The sequence below is a fragment of the Carcharodon carcharias genome, chromosome 12 (genome assembly GCF_017639515.1).
Source record: "Carcharodon carcharias isolate sCarCar2 chromosome 12, sCarCar2.pri, whole genome shotgun sequence".
Taxonomy (NCBI): domain Eukaryota; kingdom Metazoa; phylum Chordata; class Chondrichthyes; order Lamniformes; family Lamnidae; genus Carcharodon; species Carcharodon carcharias.
In genome coordinates, this window is record NC_054478.1 from 114,605,002 (window position 1) to 114,623,255 (window position 18,254).

The 18,254-nt window shown below is 42.8% G+C and overlaps 1 protein-coding gene across 1 annotated transcript in view; it reads left to right on the forward strand.

Annotated features, from left to right (window-relative positions):
- The window catches only part of LOC121284720 (protein unc-80 homolog), a 542,332-nt gene that overhangs the window by 159,537 nt on the left and 364,541 nt on the right, over positions 1–18,254 (forward strand). Inside the window, exons 14-16 of the mRNA XM_041200272.1 lie at positions 7,190–7,321; positions 7,900–8,047; positions 14,996–15,144. Coding sequence (XP_041056206.1) covers positions 7,190–7,321; positions 7,900–8,047; positions 14,996–15,144 — 429 coding nt within the window. The remainder of the gene's footprint in view (positions 1–7,189; positions 7,322–7,899; positions 8,048–14,995; positions 15,145–18,254) is intronic.

The following is an 18,254-nucleotide window of genomic DNA, read 5'->3' on the forward strand; positions in this document are numbered from 1 at the left end:
GAGGTCAGTATATGTTGCTTTTGCCTTCCTCTAAGAGCATGGCCAAGAGATATCAGGTGACTGTAGCACAAGCTGCGCCAAGGCTTGGCATGGGAGGCGAGACCAGTGGGGAGGGATGAGACTGAAGCAGGACTAGGAGGCGAGGTGGGGTTGTGGAACACGAAAGTGGAGAGGGGCGACAGAGGCAGGACAAGGGGGGAAGCATGACTACGGAGGGAAGAGACAGAGGCAGGGCAAGGGTGGGGGGGAAAGCACGAGCCGGTGGGGAGACAGAGGTAGGACGGGGCAGGGGGAGACATGAAAGCAAAGTGGGGAGACAGAGGCAGGGCAAGGGTGGGTATACACAAGAGCCAGGGGAAGGGGGAACAGAGGCAGGATGGGGCAGGGGGAGTGGAAACACTAGAGCGGAGTCGGGAGACAGAAGCAGAACTGGGGGATGGTAAAAAGGAACGGAGTGGACTAGTGACAAACTGTCCTGGTGCAAGAATTATAAAATGTTCCAAGAAGAGTCAGAGACTGTCCTGGGGGTGAGGCCACACTGCCAGGGGCATATTGAGGAGACTGTCCTGGGGCTGAGGCTAAACTGTTGGAGGTACATTGAAGAGACCGCCCCGGGAATGTATGAGCCAAGTTAGAGGGCTCTGCATGACACGCATGTCTTGGTCCTGGTCTTGGGTGGGAGAAGGCCTCTCTGAGCAGTGACAGTCATGCACAGCAGAGTATGGTCAGTCACTTAAGAAATTTGGTTCTGTGGTTTCGAGCCAAGGTATTGTGAGGCAGAGGGCACGTTAACGTTCCGGGAAGGCATCTAGATCTTCTAAATCGGTAACTGAAAAGTCAGGGGGGTATTGGATGGTCTCATGGAGGGAGTCCCAGAAAGTCAGGGTGCATGTGACCTCAAGAAGGGGAGGGGTCACGTTGACAAAGAGCATGAGGACATCAACACTAAAGGGTTCAGTTGGGAGAAGAAGAATATCCATGTGAACAATAATGGGGTCAAGGATAACAAGGAGATGGTGAATAGTGACAGGAGGAATGGGAATTAGGAAGCAGTGAGTATGGAGCGGGATGGAAGAAACTTGGTGGGTGAAGGGGAAAGTTGGAAGCTGGTCTCAAGGATGAAAGTTAGCAGCACCTTTTTTGATTTCACCTAAGAATGACGTAATCTGAAAAACAAGCAAGAACAAATTGATTGGGGAAGGGTCTCTGGCCAAGTGGAAGAGTTCAGCACAGCAACTTTTGGCCGATTGAAGGGGCGCCCTATAAATTCCTCCCAAATCATGGAGAGCTTGGCTCAGCTGAGTGCTGGACTCGAGTACCTAATGCACAATGAAGGAGCTTGGCTCCTTTATTAATGTTTAACTTTTAGGCAAGAATCCATTAAGTTTTGGTGCTGCAGTGCATATGGTTGTAATTGTCATCTGATCCTTAAGAGGCATGTGAGAATGGATCAAAAAATAGAAAATGCTGGAAACACTCAGGTCTAACAGCATCTGTGGAGAGAGAAACAGAGTTAGGAATCACATGGACTAGAAACATTAACTCTGTTTCTCTCTCCACAGATGCTGTTAGGCCTGCTGAGTTTTTCCAGCTTTTGCTGTTTTTGCTTCAGATTTCCAGCATCTGCAGTATTTTGCTTTTAATGGGTGAGAATGGATGTTGGGTCAAACAATCAAGAGCCACAGCTACTGCGCAGAGACAGTATGGGCCCGACAGGCCTCCATGTTCCCAGTGTAGTGGTTATGGCATTCTTGCAGTCATAAGTACAAGGATTGGGTATCAATAGTTATTGTCAAGGTCACTGGAGGAAAAACCGCCAGAAGCCTGAATGTGAGTCACAGGACATGAGTCTTTTGACCCTAATTAAGACCCTTGTTGTGAATGTGCAGTCATGTCTGAGGAGAAAGCTCAGCCAGTAGTCATCCTCCAGGATGCTGTCATCCTGCAAGCAATGGTGTTGGTATGTCATGTACCATCTGAGGGCAAGTGAAGGGCTAGAGACTACGTTCCTACCTTGTATATAGAGGGAGACCATTCAATGGGAAATACCATTGATTGCTCAATTGTCCTTAATAGAGCAGACTATTGGCCTCTTAAAGATATGTTTCCAATGTTTGGATTGGTCAGGCAGGGCTCTTCAATGCTCACTGCAGACAATGTGTCACATCATTGTTGTTTGCTGCACCCTGCACAACCTAGCATTGCAGAGGGAGACATGGAGGAGCTAGACGTCTCCTCGATCGAGGAGGACACGGAAGGGGATGAATCTGAAGAGGGTGAAGATTCAGACGTGCCACATGAGGATGTCATTGCATGGGCATGACATGGCAGATATACACATGACAACCTGATAGCTGCAAGATTTCAAGGGGAATAAGGTGAGCGAAGACAAGTTTTCACAGTTGAAGTTCTCTTCAGGCTTCAATGCAAGGGACACAACAAAACCTCATTGTCAGTGTCAACATGCCAGGAAAGGTCATCAATCTCACAATGGTCACTGAAACAGCATAAGTCGTCATCATCCCTAATGATGGGATCATCCTTGGAAGGCGTATATGGAAGGGAACATGTGGCCACTATGGAATGTGATCAGCAGTCCTTTCAACCATGGTGTCAACAAGAAGGTGGGCATGGCAGACTTTAAACAGCTGAAACACTATTGCACACATGGATGAACTCCTGCCAGTATGACAGCAACTTAGCAAGGTGGCACTAATAGGAGAAACATTAGTCAATGGTTAGCGTTTAACTGTCTCAAGAGGGAGCAACATCTGGACAACATCATCTCTCCAGAGTCCACCTCGCATGGATGAATAATGCAGAGGCATCATCTTGCTACTGAACCCCAGTATAACAGACATCAGGACGCAGTGACATGTTACTCTACAGCATGCACCCAAAGCTGCAAGTTATGTTTGCATTTTACTCATGGAGAGTGGCTCAGCAGGACCATTGTTTGATTATTTACAAACACGTATAACCCTGTATTCGTTGGAAGCCTGCCAAGTCTACAGTCTGCATTGCCTTGACATTTGGGAGAGAAGAGGCCCAGTCAGTATTGGCGCAGCAGCGAATGACAACTTCCCTTCATAGTTACTGCTGAGCACTCAGGAGATGTGCCAAGGTATTGTTTTTTTAAATTAATTCATGGGACATGAGCTTCGCTGGCTAGGCCAGCATTTATTGCCCATCCCTATTTGCCCTTGAGAAGGTGGTGCTGAGTTGACTTCTTGAACCGCTGCAATCCATGTGTTCTGGGTATACCAATAGTGCTATTAGGGAGGGATGACAACATTACAGGCCTCAACGTTGCCCATTTCACAAAGGCCAATCTTTTCCGTCTACCCTAAGTAAATGAGTGCACTGTAATGCAATGAATTCCATATCAGTTTGCAAACTGTGCCTTTACAGAAAGGGTCTGTAAAGCACTGCTAGGCAGCTTTCAGGAGCAAAGTAAGATCCTCATAGTTAAGTGGACGGCTTCATCAGGATGAGGACACACCTCTGACATCATACACATTTTCCTCTCTAGCAGATATTTCAAATGTCACTGAGTGGAACCAACTTCAACCATTCAGCATCATGCATTGGGAGAGTGGGAACTAAGAAAGGAATAACATTCAGCCTTAAACACAGAGACAAAAACATGCTGCAGGGAGGCATGAAAGGCTATGGTGCTCAATCCATACTACTTTTCCCAAAAGCTCTCAGTCATAAAATAACCGCCATTACAAAGCACGCTTGTGAGAAAAGATTCTAACTTTGGTTGTGGAAAATACTTGTGACATCCACAAACTACTGAGTGTGAAAGCATCGGGATAATCACTAACCTTGATGAACAAATTTTCTGAGGCCAAATAGTGTCTGCCTGAGATCCAAAGGTCATGCGTGTTGTTCAGCAATCATTTTCACATATGATGGGCCTTGTTCATATCGCAGATGTGGAACTAAAGGCGATTCACTGGGATGAGACTGAGTGAGACTTTATGGAACTGAGGATCTAGCTAGGAGATAATTGGGGGTGGGGGATGTTGGGATTCATTTAGATCCCTTGAATGAATGTGAGATCTTGCATCCCATCGATTAGCCATTCAATACCTTAGACTTGGAGAGGGATAAATGCAAACTATATTTACAATAGTGACAATATATATACAGTGAAAGAACACCCATGCCACTGTTGTGCATTGCAAACTTCTTAATTTTTCTAACCCTACCACTACGTCCAGGTGTGTCCCCAACATCTGCAGCAGATGTGGAGACAGCCTGCTGACTGCAATGCCCTATTTCTGAGATGACTTTGGTGGGCCAAGGCCTGTTCGGCACTGGACTGATAAAGGTCTCTAGCTCCTGGGCAGGTGCACCCTCCTCGGCCTGACATGCTGGAGTTGATGGGGTCACTGGCAGAGGGGACTTGGAGTGGCAGGACACCGTTGGAGTGTGTGGGTAATGCCCCCGGGGTGTGCAACTGACAGTCCTCCCTTTGGGTGCTCGAGGACCCCTCTCTGACTCCTTGTGGAGAAGGAGCATCTGGAGGGAGGTTGAGGCATCTCATTCCTCTCTCGGCTACCCACTGCTGGAACACACCCATGGCTAGAGTGATAGTGTGCAGATCTGAATGCAAATCCGGCAGAACATGCTGGACCTGGGTCTCCAAGGCGGCCATCATCCTTCCCATGGAGACTTCAATGCACCGATATGCTGGATCAACGACATCAGCCAGAATGTGGATGGACTTCTCCACCCTTCATTCCAGTCTGGTGACAGCATCTGAAAATTTTGCCTGATATTCCCCTGCCTGTCTCTGCATCTCTATTTCTCTCAGGGCCAATTCCAGAGGCTGATCGTTGGACTTGGACTCAGCAGGGGCCTGGTCTCCAGCAGTCCTGTGAGTGTCAGAGACTTTGGCTGCCACTGTCTCTGCCTGCTTTGGACAGGTGTTGGTGAGGTGATCACCTGATTGTGAACCCAAGATGACTCTAGAACTAGGTCCCACTAAGGTGTGTGTGTCTGCACTAGTGGAGGGTGCAGGTGAATGCAGTAACTGTTCTTCAGCTGATGGATCTTTGTATTTTCGGAGGTGGTCTGGGGCCTGGGGCTGATGTGCTTGATAGAGGTCTTCCTCTGCTTTTTCTTGCTGGTAGCTGGAATAGAGAGAAGAGATAATTAGTGATTGAATTTGCAGGCTCCAATCATTGGTCACACAGTCATTGCCTGTATCTTGTCAATACATATTGAATGCACCCTCACTGGCTTGGGGAGGCCAGCCTCATGCAGGAATGATCCGAATCCTCTCTAACAAGCTCTGCTGCCTGCTGCTTGCGAGAGGCGAGTGTCCTTCGCTCTGGGATCCCCCTTCCCATTTTGGATCTCTCCCTTCTGTTGTGGGTGATCTTGCCCTGCATAAAGACAGATGGATTTACTGTGAGCACTATGAATGCGAGAGCAGTTCAGAAGCATTGATGCCTGTTGAGTGTGCTGACCCCTCCCCAGCAAGGGATTAAGATGTTGTTTGTGCAGTAATTTACATGAGATGGTGAGCTTAAAGTGGCTGGCAGACATTTGTGCTGATGTCCCATCTACTTGTCATATGTGACACCTACAACCCTTAGATTAACTGCCCTTATGAGACTGAGAGATTGGAGTGAGAAGTAGTTTCACTTACCCTAGCGGAGCGCATGAGATCGTTCATTTTTTTCCTGCACTGCAGTGTGGCCCTTTTTTGTTGGCATCAGGCGCTGACCTCCTTGGCGACCACCTTCCAGGCCAGTGTGGTCAGGTGGGAGGACCTCCTGCTCCCATTCCTTGGAAAGAGGACCTCCTACCTTTCCTGGACGACCTAGAGGAGAAACCCCAGGGAGGTATCGCTGAGGCGTGATGCAGGGAATTGTGTTCTTATGGGTGCTATTGAGAAACAGAATGAAACAACACACCTGACCTGCAGTGAGTGAATGTCTGTGCGGGTGCTATTTAAATATGGCACCAGGATCTTGGGCCACATGAGGAAATGGTGGGATGGACGAATCCTTGCCCACCCTGCCACAAGATTCAATGAGCTCCTGATTGGTGCATAATTAATGAGATGAAAAGTGAAAAATCACACGGATCAATCCAGCCCAAGGGGAATCATGCCGACTTTCCCACCCGCCATTGCACTTGGTTTCCAGAATGGAAAATTCTGCCCTAAGTGTGACTTTGTTTTCTTTTTTTGCTAACTTTCCATAAGTTACATATTGCTGTCCAACCAAAAGTGTGAAGAGGCAGGTGATAGACTCCATTTTTTTCTCGTTTTTACTTCATAACTTTATGAAAGATAGATTTTACAAGCCCTTTGAACATTATAAATACATACAGGTTAAATTCCTCTTTTTAAGTGCACTAGTTAATACAGATACATTAACCAATCAGCAAAAAAAGGAGCATTGACAAAATGTAATAAATACATAACTCAGCATTAACTTTGATTCAGCCAACTTTGTTTTATAACTATAAGCAGGAATGTGTAAAAGAAACATTGAGATTATCAATTGATTCAATATAGTCAGAATTAACATAGCTTTAAGGGATTCCAAAATACAATTTTAAGATTATGATGCTAATTTATTCTTAAGTGATTGGGTACTGGAATTGACGAGACCCCACCGCAACCCCCCCAACCCCCCAGTCCATTGATGGAGAGTGTCAATATTGCCACTTATCATGACACCATACTGCATATGAATGGTAAATGACGAAGTATTAACCTCAGTTCTAATGTCTTCCACAGTCAAATAGACCACCAATTCTCTGTCTATGTCCACACATGGAGACTCATCACTTGGGTGAGTTAAGTGAGGGCATTTGGCATTTATGAAACCATATCCTCCAGCAACTCATTATCTTCAAGGGGGGTAGTGAGAAAAGGGGGATATAATCTCTTTCAAGTATATAAACTATAAAAATTACTTAAATAATGTGAAAAGTTTCCCCTTTTGTGATATGAAATATACTAAGTTATTCAGCAAATCCAGCATTTTTGTTTGATTACAAAAGCACTGCTACTGTGTGACCACTATTTCTTCTAACCACAAATTTACACGCACATGTACGTATATATAAGAGAAAATCATTCCTCAGTCTAGCTTTTTATGCAAATGTTTGCAGCTAGTCTCTTACCATGTAGTGCTAACATGTATTTATGTTTAATTAGGATGAAGATACCCCAGGCAACATTCATAAACTTACATTAACAATGCTCATCAAAATAGTGAAGTCACTGGGATGCGCATATGGATGTGGTGAGGGCCACCGTGGGCTGTCAGGAGATCGTCTCCGCCTTCAAGTAAGTGGCTGCTATTTATAAATAGTAAGATTAAAAATGTTGTAGGGGTGGCCAAGAAACGTCAAATCGTAAATGATTCTTCGAGGCTGAGGCACCTTTGGGGAGCAATGTAAAGGTTCTTTTTAAACTATTGCTGGTCGTTCAATTCACCCCAAGATATGCCTATTATAAGTAGGGCTATTTTTCAGATTTACTCAATCATTTTGTAGCCTCTTTTAAATTCAGTTGAAGATTTTTAAGCTCATGTAATTAACACCTTTAACAGCCCTACCACGTCTCAATGGTCATTGATCTAATTTTAGGCCAATCCATTGTCACCTTGGACCAGAAAATTAGGACAACACTTCTTCAATGTTCTAGAACTGTGATCTACAGTACTGTACTGAAGTGTAGCGTCTTTCAATCCATCAATTTATTGCTTCCTTAGTATGATATATACCTGAATGAAATAATATTGCTTTATTAATCTTTCACTGAAACATGTCTGATGCTAGCATCAATTTTTTTTCAAATTTGTTGAATATTTCTGTTACCTAATACTAGGTATTGTTTATTTTTAAATGTATTAATCATTTTAGGCACAGAACTGTCTTACTAGATTGTACAAACTTAGCAAAGTACAGTTTCGTCAAACTCTGCGGGAGTATGTGAACAAGGATTCCCTGAACAACGTAGTGGATTTTTTACATGCTTTACTAGGGTTTTGCATGGAACCAGTTACTGACAGTAAGTACAGCAACTCTTTCTATCAGCTGTTTCTTTTTTTTCTCTATGTGGCAGTTGCTAATTATATGATCGATAGGGTTTGATTATATACAAATAGTTACAAGATAGCTACTTGTATCTATTTGACTTTCAGTTGGATTTTATTGCAATCCTGTAAAAAACAGTATTTTTACCATTTCATTGTCTATTTTTCTCTTCAAGTTCTCCATGCTCTATCCTGTAAGCCTCTTGAATTGATCGGTAGCACACCCGTATGAATAGAGTAGGGTGAATTGTCCACAGGTTCACTCCTATAAAATGGAAAAATACTTAGCCTTCCTTACATTTTTCTCTGTTAGCATCGTTGAGATGGGATAGTCATTGTGTGAGGAATCACAAAAACAGCATGGTATGATACTTTGGTGCTCCAAACTGCTGCATCATCAACATTTGGAAAACTGAAAAAGAAATGTGAGGATAAGATTCTGTAAACCTCGAGGTTGATGCTTGAAATCATAATTCTTCCACAACACCTCCCCCCAATTTTAAATCAATCTCTACATCTAAAAGACTGAATAAATAACATTTTCTTCCTAAAAACTGCAGCTACCATTTTTCCTGTTAAAGAGAGGGTGGGGTTACCTAGAGTTCTCATATAATACCAAACTAAGTGGTCCTAACCTTCCATAAAACTCAACAGTTTGCATGAAGGATCTAAAGTTTCCTGTCTGTTGTTAAAAATCTCATTGGAATATTTTTTTTGAGAAATCCCCGAGATGTGGATGTTCTCTCCTCATGTTCATTTTTTAGTTTCTTTAACAGCCATTTATTTTCCAAAAATTTCTTTAATAGCACTAGGTATTCAGATCCGATCAGCTGGGGGTTGCAACGTCCGCTTTAGGCGCCCCAGCCTCTTTGAAACAGGAAAATTGGTGGCTCCAATCGGGAGGCCTACCACAGGTAAGTACATTTTACTTATTCCTTTATTCATAAGTAAAGGAGGTGATCTTAAAAATGTTGTGTGGGTAGGCTTATGATTGCCAAGCCTTATTTGGGGATACTGTATTGATGTGGTTTAGAATTGTTTTGGCTCTAAAAGCTTTTTGAAATTAAATTTAAATAAATTTTTAGATTAAGAAGAGGTTCATCCGTTTGCTGTTTGTGATGGAAACATTGAAATTGAATTGTCGTGTATCAGGAAAATAATTCCCAAGTTTATATTTTTCCACTCAAAATTACAGTTATTGAGAGATGTATATTGTTTCTTTGAAAAGGCTTTTGAAAAGGTTTTCTTTCTATGCGAGACTTGCAAGTACTGGTGCAAATTTTCAATTGAAGGCAAAGATTTTGCACTGTTGGACCAATTGGAAAATGCACATAGGTACAGAGTCATAATTTCCAGGAGGGTTCCAGTACTGAATTAACTAATTTCAACCAGAAGAGCAGAGGTTGGTATTATAGTTAGCCTCATTGCAATTGAATAAAGGAGGGGAGGAATCCATGAAGGATTAAACTCCTGAGTTTAAACTACCCAGTGTAATAGCATTGGCACAGAGTTGTTTTACAGATAGGAAATAGGGCAAGTAAGTTATGCTTGGACAGAGAAATGTTGGAAATGGTGTATCCTGGCAGCCCATGCTTTGTCAACTTTTGTTCCCACCATGTATAAATAATTTGGACTTCAGTATAGGGAACACCGACTCAAAATTTGTTGAGGACACTAAAGTAGGGGGCATTGCAAACATGGGGGAGGACCGTACAGTATGTCACAAGATTGTACACAGATTGGTGGAGAGGGCACAACATTTTGGCGCAATTTAATGTGGAAAAGTGTGAGGTAAGTTTTGATTTTTTTGGAGGAAAAACGAAGAAGTATACATCCAGTAAAGGAAGCTAAAGGTGCTGGAACAAAGAGATCGATGGGTTTGAATATGTGACTTGAGATAGATAGCACCATAAGGAAATGCTAATAGTATTTTGGATTTCAGAGATGGGGTCAAGAGTAGGAAGCATTAGCACATTTGTACAAAGCATTGGTTAAGCTGCAGTTGGAGTACTGTGTGCAGTTTTAAGCACCACATACAAAGAACATTAAAGTCATATGGAGTCTTCATCCACCAAGATGATGCTTAAGATGGGAAATTATAGCTATAAGGAACAATTTGAAGTTATGGGACTATTTGCATTGCAGCAAAGAAGGCTAGAAGGAAATTTAATAACAGTTTTTAACATTTCAAAGAAAAATGCTAATTCTTCCAATTGGGAAGTAAGTGACTGGAATAATCAAATTAAAACTGCCACTAAGAGGTTGAGGCGATAGCTCAGAAACAAAAATATTTATGTGGAGTTGTTGGAACATGAAATGCTTTGCCCCAGATAACTGTTTTTGCCCTGGGTTGCATGATTGAGGCAGGGATTATTGTATCTTTAAGGAAAAATTGGTTAAGCTTTCGAAGCAGAGGGGAGAGTCAGATCAGTTTTGAATTGCACTAATAGGAACTGGTACAAACAGAATGGGCAGAGAGGTTGCCTTCTGTGATGTACACCACTGTGGATCTTTGAAAATTATATGTCTTTGGATGTTAGGTAAATGCATAATTGACTTGGCTGTGCTGCTCCCATAGTTGACCAGTCTGCAGATACTCACCATCTAGGCTCGCATATTTAAATGATCTACTTAGTTGGGATACTGGGGAATGGCTTTTAGAGAGGAACAAAAGAATTAAGAGCAGGAGTTGATCATAAGGCTACTCAAGCCTGCCCTGTCATTTGATAAAATAATAGCTAATTTTAGACTTAAACTTTTTTCTGCCCTATCCTCACACCCCTTGATTTCCTTACCTCTAAAGGTCTTTAGTCTTGAGTATACTCAATGACTGAACATCTGCAACCCTCTTGGGTAGAGAATTCCAAAGATCTATGACCCTCTGAGTTAATACGTTTCTTCTGATCTCAGTCCTACATGGTTGAACTATTAACCTGAGACTATAATTCCTCAAGCGGGGAAATAGCCTCTCAACCAACATCTATCGATTCAATAATTTTATGCCTTTCAATGAGATGACTTCTTATCCTTCTAAACTCCAGAGAATATAGGATTATTCTACTCTATCTCTCCTCATAGAACAACCCTGTCATCCCAGGAATCAATCCAGTAGCCTTCATTGCACCTGCTGTAAAGCATATATATCCTTCTTTAGTTAAGGAGTCCAAAACTGCATATGGCACCCTAGGTCTCCCCAAAGCCCAATATAATTGCAGCAAGGCGCCCTTACTCTTATACACTGACCCTTTGCAATCAAGGTTAACCAGCATTTGCTGTACTTGCATGTTATGTTTCTGTGATTCCTGGACAAGGACCTCAAATCCCACTACATATCTACACAAATTAGTCTCCTCTTTGAAAAAGTATTCCTTCTACCAAGATGGATAATTTCACATTTCTCCACATTATGCTCCATTTGCCACTTTCTTGCCCACTCACTTATCCTGCCTTTATCAGTTTCCAGCTTCTTTGCGCTTCCTTCACAGCTTACTTCCCCACTTAGCTTTGTATCATAGGGTAGGATATTGAGTTCTGCGAGCAGGGGGCGGGGCCCGCTTGCTGACGTGTAAAATGACACGGGATGATGTCGGATAGAACTCCCAACGTCACCCTGCGTCATTTCAATTTTCAGGTTGGCGGGGGCGCAGCCGAATCAGCAACCAATTGAGGCCATTTAAAAATTAATTGAAGTACTTAAAGGACCTGCCCATCCAACCTTAAGGTTGGCGGGCAGGCTGGGAGCCCTGGCGGGCTTCAGAAAATGCATGAAACCTCATCCACGGGCGGGATGAGCTTTCATGTAGGTTTTTAAAAATGTAATAAATGTTTAATTAAAAGTGATGGACATGTCCCAACTCATGTGACAGTATCAGATGAGGGGACATGTCAGGGAAATTTTATTTTTCTCTATTTCACATTTTTGAATTTGGCGCCAATCTCCCTGAGGCAGCACTTAGCCCTAGGGATGGCTCAGGGAACCACCCCCCCCCGCACATAGCGCTTACTGGCAGACGTCATGATGGGCCGGCTTTAGTTGGCCCACCCACGTAAAATGGCGTTGATCAGAGGCGCACCCGCTCCTGAACTTGCCCCCTCATGACGGGAAAATTTTTCCCATAAGCAATACATCATACTCAGTCCATTCATCTAAGTCATTGATATAAATCCATGCTTCTAATATTAGAGCATTTTTTAGTATTTTCCCAAATACCGATGACAGGCTAAGTGGCCTATAGTTCCCTGTTTTCTTCCCCCCTCTTTCCTTCATTAGTAGGATTCTAAATCTAGGAAATTTTGGAAAATGAAATGCAAGACATCTCTGCTGCCATTTCTTTGCAATTCTAGGATGTAGGCCATCATGTTCAGGAGATTTGTTGGTCTTCAGTTCAATTAATTTCCTCAGTACTATTTATTTACTAATATTCATCGCTTTAAAAGTTCCTCATTCTCATTAGACCCTTGTTTCTGCACAATTTCCATTTTATTTTCTCTTGTACTGTGAAGACGGATACAAATCATTTGTTTAATGTCCTTGTCATTTCCTTATTCCCCATTATGATTTCTCCTCTCTCTACTTCTAAGGGACCCATATTTACTTTTGTTAATTTTGTTAATTTTACAGACTTCCAATCTCTTTTTACAATTTCTTTTTATATTTTTATGTCCCTTGCTAGTTTACTCATTCTATTTTCTCCCTCTTTATCAATTTTTGACCCTCGTTTGCTAATTTCAAAAACCCTCCCAATCCTCAGGCTTACTCTTTTCGTCAATGTTGTAGCCTCTTCTTTTAAACAATACTCTAGTTCGCCTCAGTTGGACCACGTTTCTTGTGGAGTTTTTATTCCTTAAAAATAAATGCACGTGAGTTATGAATATTTTCATTAAATGTTCAGCATGGCTTATCTACTTATATCCTTTAATCTAATCTTCCAATCTACCTTAGCCAACTCATTCCTCCATATGTAATTTTTAAAAAAATTTAATACCCTAGTTTTGTACTTAAACACATCAATATGAAACTCAATATCAATTCCATCATATTATGATCGCTTTTCCCCAGCAGATCCTTTACTTTGAGATTTCTAATTAACGCCCTCTCGTTACACAATACTGATTCAAAAATAGCTTCTATCCTCATTGGTTCCTGGACATATTGTTCTCGAAAACTTGCTTGAATGTCATCCATTAACTTGTCTTCCAACCTGCTTTTGTCAATTTGGTTTGTCCAGTCTACATGAAGGTTAAAGTACAAGCAATCATTACATTTTCCTTTTTACATGCTCCTCGAATTGATGATTTATCACCCTGCCTAACACTGTAAATACTAGGTGGCCTATAAACTATTCCCACCAGAGTTTTCTATTCTTTGCTATTTCTTAGATCCACCACTCTGATTCTGCATTCTGATTTTCTGGGCTAAGATGCTTTGTCACTACTGTCTTTATCTTATAGCTTATTGTCATGCGCATCCCTGTCCTTTTCCATTTTGCCTATCTTTTGTAAAAGTCATGCTCACTGGACTGTTGCCAATCTTTGTCACCTTGAAGCCATAAGATAGTGAGTACGGAGGAGGGCTGCATGCTAATTTGCACCACCTGCCAGTTTTCTGGCACTGCCCTGTCCCCAAGCCATATTCCGGAGGCAGGATCTACATTCGCGGCTGTAGCCAAGTAGGGGGTGTTAGTGGCCTATTAAGGTCTATTGTCAGAGGCTGACTGGAATTTTCCAGTTAGCATGCAGGCTTCTTAATGACATCAATTAAGCCAGATAGCTGGCGGCAGCCTTCTGGTGGCAGACCATGGGGCCAGCCCTCCAGGCAGGCTTTGAGGCCCTCGTCACCTGATTGACCACAGCTACATCAGATGTCCTCCTCCATGGTGGTGGCCCAGCTGCTGTGCCCATTTTTTTTATTTTAAAGTTGCTGAGAAGGCACTTCAAGATGGAGATTGTCTCTCTCTTTCGCTCTCTCTCTCTCTCACACACACACACACCCACCCACCCACCATAGGCTGTAGTCAGAGCCCACCCTCTGGTCATTAATTGACCAATTTGGGAAGATTGCTGCTGGTGACTGTTTCCCACGTGATGCAGGGTCATGAGTCCCATTTGACGACGATCTCGGGGTTCCAACCCAAAACCCAAAATATTGCCCATGTCTCAACTATGGCTACGAGATCTCTACTACCTATTTTGTTGTGAATGCTTCTTGCATTCAGATACTGTGCCTTTAATCTTAACCTTTTACTATTTTATTCCCTGATGTGACCGTAGACACTGATGCCCTGTTATCTTTATTAAACTCCCTGTTTCTTTGTGACACACTCTACTTGATTTTATCCAAATCATTACTCTGCTCAACTTGTCTTTCTCCTTTAGAAAGGTGGATCTCTGAAATTGGAGCTCTCTCCTAGTACTGAAGTGTCAGCCTGTATTTTGTACTCAAGTCTCTGCAGTGGGACTTGAATCCACAGCCACCTGAGTCAGAAGTGAGAACTTGCTATCCACTGAGCTACTGTGACACTTAAGGAGGGGATGAAATTGGGTGGTGTGGGAAATAAAATTTTTAAAAGTTGAATAGGAGGGTGTTAAAAACAGAGAAGTTAATGTTCTATGGTTAAAGAAAACAGTTTCAATTGGTAGCAAACAAAATTCAACAATGATTATGTTAAAAAAAATACATTTAGGAATTGGCTATTGACTCACACAGTTGGAACGTCAAAACAAAAAGCAGTTATTATTGTAAATTGCCATGTTAATTGATGTGCAGACACATAGCAATAAATAAATAATTTGCTGACCAGTCGGAATGAGTAAGAGAGATTTAAGAGGATTAAGGATAAGAAAGTTGGTTATAATTGGTTAAACAGGATGTGAACATGGGCCTTAGCAAATAAAGTATTCATCTGTATTTTCTATACATTTAGACAAGGCTGGATTTGGAAATAATTTTACCACTGGTGACAGTAAATCAGCTGCACGAAGTATGGAAGTAATTATTGTGAGCTGCATGTTCAAACCTCTGATCACACGATGTGCATCCACTACACATGAATTACACAGTGCTGAGAATCTGGTAAGAATCACTTTTGGAAGTCAATTTGTCGTGAGTTTAATGCTGTCTTCATGGTGTGTCACTTTATCATAATATTTGCATGGAAATTAATTTCCAAGAGAAGATTCTTTCTAGAAAGTCAATAAGTAACAATCCTTAACCTTTTCAGTGGTTTACCTGGAATCAAGGTGTCTAAATTCAGTAGCCCCCGAAAACAGACTTGCACAATTAACCCATCCCTGTTGACTGCAGCATAGGCAGCATGACAACTCCAGGCTAGCTGCTGCTTAAAATGCTTTCAGCATCCAGCCAGTGCTGACTGCCTGGGGAGGAGGCCAATATTGTGAATGGTTAACACCACTTAAAGCGAGTCTGCACTGCTTACAGTTAGCCTGTACCCCTTAAAAGGGGATGTGCATCGTGACTGGTGCTGGCGCTTGCAATCTGTCCTGGGGAGTGAAGTGAATCTAACCAGGGAAAGATTGAGTAATAGCAGAACATTGGAGAGAGTGGGCTCCAAAGCTTTTAAACTTTACACTGGAGACTTTGATTGAGGAGGCGGAAACAAATAGAGATTTCCTGTATCTTCATGGGGCCAGGCGGCCTCCCTACACAGTGGAAGCAGAAATCTTTGAAGAACAATGCCAGGAGTTCAAGCCCTGACGATCTCTGAATGCAATTCCACAAAAAGTTCAGTGGCCTCTCTTCAGTCTTCAGGTTAGTGAATGCATCCTCAAGTGTCATATCCTATCAACTGCACCATTAGCCTCAGACTCTGTCCAAAGCACCACATACCCACACTCATCTACCAACAATCACCATCAATCAGGACTCAGATCTTCCACCACATCACATACACAAATTACACAACACTCACTGACACTTACCTCTCTCATCCAGGACAACCCAAGGCAGCAGGAGCTAATTGAAGGTGGATAGATGAGCCTGTTGCTACAGGTGGGGCTGAAACCATTGAAGATGATGCTATCCTCATACATAATCTTTCTTTTCACATTCTATCTCCTTCTCATCCTAATTTACATGCTGCAGATTGGTGTAAACATGAACCTGTTACTTTCCCCACCTCCCTGCCCCACAGCCTTACCCATGTGTTTTCTTCCATTCAGATACCAAGGGTAACTGGACAGGCAGTGGCAGAACAGCAAGAAGACTGATGATGAAGTCGCATCAACACTCAATTTTACATTCGCAACTACCAGTTCAGATACTGACACTGTGTAAATTAGAGGATAATATAGAGGTGGGATTTTCACATGGTGAAACTCTAATGACCTGCAGCCATGGCAAATGACAGCTTGCCAGAGTGTTGCACATGAGTTTTATTGCAGAGGACACAAGGACTATTTTGATGGGTCAGCCTAGAGAAGAACATTGATGGATATGCACAGAGAGACGCTTGGTGCACTAGCAGGCTGACCAGAAAATCTTGGATTAGTGTCAAGGAGCATAAACGACTCCAGCACCACCTTGATAAAGGACTTTGTGCAGAGTTGGAGTCCATCCTTTCCAGCATGAAAGTGGTGGCCAACTCCATCAACAGACTTTTAGATCCAACCACAATGCTCCATCTGATGTCTCAGCTTTCATGATAGCACAAGCAGCTTCTACTCAGACTGAAGTCATGCAAAATCAGACTCCTGCAATCATGACTGTGCAAAGGGGCTTGCCACATGCACAGCAGTTCAGCATTCCAGCAGAGTATTAAGATTGTTGAGGGGCCATCCTGGTGGAAGAGCACAAATCTGCTGTAATCTCTCAGAAAGACACCAGTTGTCCTTCCACTATTCCTGCTATTCTGCCAGTTTCCTTGTTGCTGCTAGTCAGCCAACCAGCCCAAGCTGCTGCCACCCATGCTAAAATGGTGCAATCGACAGCTAAACCTTCTAGGCCAGAGCTACTCCTCCAAGGCTATCTGCAGTGTCCATTATTGAAAGCCAGCAGCCTTCCACCAGCCATACTGAAGACACTGGAGTAACACTGTGTAGGAGCACTAGGACAGGCAAAGACAAACAGAACACTGGCACTAAAGGAATGCACAAGGATATTTGGTTGACTTTTGTGTGCAATATCGGATTATTTCATTTATGAATTTGGCTTGAAATCTTTATTTTGTGGTGGCTCTTATTTTTGAATTGTGGCCAGATGAACAGTGTGATGGTCAGCGACAAAGGGAAAGTAAGGTGTAGAACTGTTGGTGAGTGGGGAATTGGTGTTGTGGTTATTGGTATTGTACTCGAATGAGCCCAGAAAGGGGCTGTCTAGTTTGCCTCCTCTGTTCCTCTTTCTCATGCTCTTGCTGCTTTTCCCCTCATCATGTTCCTGTTCCTGAGCTGTTGACCATAATATGACCATGGTCATATTAAATCTGGGTGTCTATCCTGCTGAGTATTAAAGAGGGTCCAGGCAGTTTCAGAATGCCAGAGTTCTGCTCTATTGCATTTTGAGTGACAGCTTGGCTTTTATTGTATGCAATATGTGCATGTAGTCATCAATGAGGTTGTCAGTGGATAGTCATTGTTGCCTATGTCACCCATTTGTTTGTCATGGTTGTTGAAATACAGCTGGCACAGCAACCTGTCACAGAAGTAAGGTATCATGACTGCTGCAAGGACACCAAGCATTGATCTGCACAGTTATCTGCCTATGGTCACACACCAGCTAGACTATGAGGGATGAGAATTCCATTTGGTTGCAGTACAGGGCAGAGCTGATGTGCAGTGTCAATAAAGTGATGTGTGCGCGTTGCGTGGTACCTTGAAACATGGGGAAACCTGCATTCTAGTCAGACACATGCTAGCTCTGTTTCTTTCAAGAGAGGATGAAATGTAGTTACCTCTCAATGAACTGAGCACAGCAGTGTTTACACAACAATAGATGGCAAGCTCTGAGATGTTGCAAATGTCTCTATTTTCAGCCTGGAAGGTGCCAGATGCATAAAAGTTCATTGCCACTGTCACCTTCACAGCTATTGACAATGTAGTCCTTGCCCTGCTTCATGCTTTCAGTTGTGACTGTAGCATATGGCAGATTACGAACATGCAAAAAGGAGCATTCGGCCCTTCAAGACTGCTCAGCCATTTAATAAGATCATTGTTGACCTGATAGTAACC